The sequence below is a fragment of the Salvelinus alpinus genome, chromosome 7, assembly GCF_045679555.1.
Source record: "Salvelinus alpinus chromosome 7, SLU_Salpinus.1, whole genome shotgun sequence".
Taxonomy (NCBI): domain Eukaryota; kingdom Metazoa; phylum Chordata; class Actinopteri; order Salmoniformes; family Salmonidae; genus Salvelinus; species Salvelinus alpinus.
In genome coordinates, this window is record NC_092092.1 from 35735478 (window position 1) to 35739398 (window position 3921).

Genomic DNA, 3921 nt, shown 5'->3' on the forward strand with positions numbered 1-3921 from the left:
TGGATGGGGGCAAGGTTGATTACTGCACTTTTATAAATAGTGGACTTCATTCTGTATTTCCCCTCGCGGGGAGGTCAGGAAATGTCTGCATCCTGTCACCAGTGGATTTTGGCACAACTTTCACCTGATTCCATTAATATTGGAAAGGGCCTAATTAACATGAATACTATTGTCCATATATAGAAATTAAGAAAGAAAACTGTTTGTTAGAAATTCATAAAATGAGTACATGTAAATGTATAAACATTTTGTTCATGTTCAGGTCACATGGTCCAGAAAAAACTCTTCGATCTTGTAATGAGTATCGACCTCTTTTGATCACAAGGTCACGATTAACAAAATAACACATTTGCGATGCAGCAAGACTTTCTTGAGACCACATGATTTATGAGTCATCTGCCTCTTAAAAGTGTCTCGAGCCCTAATGGACCACTAGTAGAAACATGCCTCAATATAAATCTCTTTGGTGCACGGTGGCACACACATGGGTTTCAAATTACTGTGCGCAAATTATGCTTATGTATATATGCATCATATGAAACCATCATGGTTGTTCTGCATGCAGCATTGCTGTATCTGACAATTGGCATCTCCATGAATCAAAAACATTGTATAAACAAATAGGCTCACGTACAGAAACATTTTGATTAATGAAAGCGAGCCACACACATATTTTTGGTTATAGGTTTTATTGCTCCTTGCTTTGTAACTAAAATGTTGGGAGTCATCACTTGTTAATACTGCATACAGCTTGAAACAGCTGAACATTTTGTTCTGTGATGCTCACCCAGTAGAACTGAGAAGTCAACACAAACATTCACAACAGTCTTCAGTCATTCAATCCCAGTCAAATTCATTCTGATAGTTCTGACTAAACTGGTTAATTTAACCGGGTTTTAAATTTGACCTGAAAATGTTTGTACATTGTAGAGTCCATTGCATAAATCTTTAAAATACAACAGTAATAGAAAATCTGCAGTCAGGCTACGCCATTATAAATAACACATTTAATTAAAAATACTTTTATTAAATACAGCTTTATCTTTACTATGGTAAATAACATCGACATATAATAAAATATATCACAAAGTGATGCTCTCTGCATCCCATCCTTTTAACATAAAAGATACTCAAGATGTCCAATTGCACTTTCTTCTGTGCACAAATTCAGTCTGAATGCTTGTGCAATGTCCCCAAAACCCTGTCCCAGTGTGTGAAGTACGGAGCATAGTTGGACTTGAACTTCAGATGGTGCAGGTCGTGGTGTGGAGCTCCACCGTAGAGCCCAAAGGGCACCAGTCTATGCGTGGACCAGGGCAGGTCATAGCCAGAGTGGTCCTCCACAGAAAGCCAGATATTCAGAACATAGAAGAGCATCTCTGTCAGGGGGTGGCAGCCCAGCAGCAGAGGGTTGACCCCAGCGAAGAATCCCAGTGACAGGGTTTCCCAGGCCCCAGAGTACTCAGTGGTCAGGGCGAAGGTGGATGTGTGCTTGTGATGCACCTTGTGGAATGTTCGGTACAGCCAGGGCACCTTATGGTGCAGCAGATGCCAGATGAAATATTGAAAGTCGAACAGCAGGAGGCAGGCGACCACGTCCCAGATGAGACGCAGCGTTCCAGGGGCCTCGGCTATGAAGCTGGCTGGTCTCCAGAACCAGTGCAGCACAGTGAGAGGGAAGAGGAAGACTACATGGTTGTAGAGGGAGTGAGCCAGGCAGCTCCACATCATGGTCCAGGAGACATGGCTATTCTGCTGGATCTTAAAGGTCCTGATCCAGGCCAGCCTGGGGGAGAGGAGGTCCAGCACCACGAAGGGCAGGCAGAAGGTGAGGTAGACACTGAGGGAGAAAAGCACAGGGAAGAAAGGTGATCTGAGCCACGCATTATATCCCAGTATGAAGTCCCATAGGCTCTGTAGAAGCATTGTGTTCAGTCTTGTGTGTGAGCTTGACGTGCGTGTTTAAACAACCTCCTGCAAAAGCTCTCCCTTTTTATGAGTTCTCTGTGAAAAGTATCCGCCCACAGATGTCCTTATATAGCCTTACTAAACTTCCTGTTAACTTCTTACAGTGTCTTCAGAAAGTATTCATACCCCTTGACTTATTCCACACTTAGCTCAGTTATCTGATTCGGAGTATGATTGTTCTGTGTGCCTGTATTGAAAATCTCAATACAATCATTAAATAAATACATTTATAACCAGAAATGAGTGTTGTTCTAAGCTAAGGTATATCAAAGTTTCACTGTATTGCATAATGTTATCAAAGGGAAGAGGAGGACAAGGAGGAGGGGTGGGTTGAACATTTTTATTTTGCCAGGAGCAAACGACGTGGTGAGAGCTGATGGAGGTCTGACCCACTGACAGTCAGAGAGACTTTACCACTGTTACAACAGAGCTGTGACCCTCTGATGACTTAACCTGTGTAGCAGAATTCCTGTGAGAGCTGAGAACTAGGCATAGTGACTATGCAAACAGTAGGTGGTGCTGTTGATTGCTTTCTGTTTCCATTCCACTCATTTGCCTTCTATTCACATTCCAATGTGTGATGAAAGGAACTTTCCATTCATCAGTACTAGGGATGTGTTCCTGAACAGTATTATGTCAGTGCCAGAGGTCAAACAGAAAAGGAAACCTCTCATTCCTGATGATGAATGGTCAACTGCCTTGGTATTTAGAGTGAATAGCTGGATAATAGACCATTAGTCATTTATGATCTATCAAGCCCTGCTCTTGATAAACATCTGTTCACAAAACCACAGTAATTACAACATTTTGGACGCATTATGAGGAATGTCAAGATAACTTTCTGTAAACTGCATGTTGAAACTAACTAGGGGTTAGTTAGGGTCTAAAATCCATCCTCATCTCCACTTAAAAGTCTATCCATCTAACCTACGAATCACACTTTTAAACATATTTAAACAGGTTACACAGGAACCCATCATATCAGAGGCATCTTTAATGTTCACACACATGACAGCACAAGGAGAGCGCAGGAGTGAGTCAAGTGGTGACTCTCCCTTTCTGAGATAAGATAAGGTAAGTTCAGTTCCACTTGTCTTGACTGGTTCTTTGGAGTCAGGTTACAAATTGAGATCCTCCCATTTCGGAAAATCCAGTGTGTACTTTCCAAGCTTACCTCACGCACATTCCCAAATCTCAATTCTGATCCTATCTGTGACAGTGCCGACCGGATCTGTGGGTTTATTTTGGCTCCATCCTCAATCACACAATCTGCCTTCTACAACCAATGTCCTTAGTGAACCACTTTATATTGATCAAATCAAATGTTATTTGTCACATGCGCCGAATACCACAAGTGTAGACTTTACCGTGAAATGCTTACTTACAAGCCCTTAAACAACAGTGCAGTTCAAGAAGAAGAAAATATTTACCTAGTAGACTAAAATAAAAAACAATAATAAAAGTAACACAATAAGAATAACGAGGCTATATACAGGGGTCACCGGTACCGAGTCAGTGTGTGGGGGTACAGGCTAGTTGAGGTAATCTGTAGATGAAGGTGGGGGCGAAGTGACTATGCATATAACTATGCATATAACAAACAAACAGCGAGTGTTGATCTATACACAGCAAATTGGCCAGTGTTACCTCGTGTTGACTTTGCAGTGTAACATTTCTAGTGTTGATTCGGGTGTTACATGTACTCTGTAAGTGTAAGATTAACACCTATTGGTGTAAAAAAACCCGTTGTTGGTGTTAAACCAAAACCACGCACATCATTATCATATTTACCACCATGCCCTATTGCAGGCAGATTTTTAGATACTCCAGAAACTGTGTAGAAATGATAATGAATCTATATTTTTAAACAATTTAACCTCTGAACTATTTGTCTTCAATCACAGTATATTTTCAATATAGAGTTATTAGCGCCACTATTTAGCAGATTTGCTT

General features: G+C 41.2%; 1 protein-coding gene across 1 annotated transcript; it reads right to left on the reverse strand.

The window, feature by feature from the left end:
- Positions 1-672: 672 nt before the first annotated feature.
- Positions 673-1978, reverse strand: LOC139580904 (cholesterol 25-hydroxylase-like protein). Its single transcript, XM_071410048.1, has one exon. The coding sequence runs from the start codon at positions 1924-1926 to the stop codon at positions 1168-1170; it is 759 nt and encodes a 252-aa protein (XP_071266149.1). The 5' UTR covers positions 1927-1978; the 3' UTR covers positions 673-1167.
- Positions 1979-3921: the final 1943 nt, after the last annotated feature.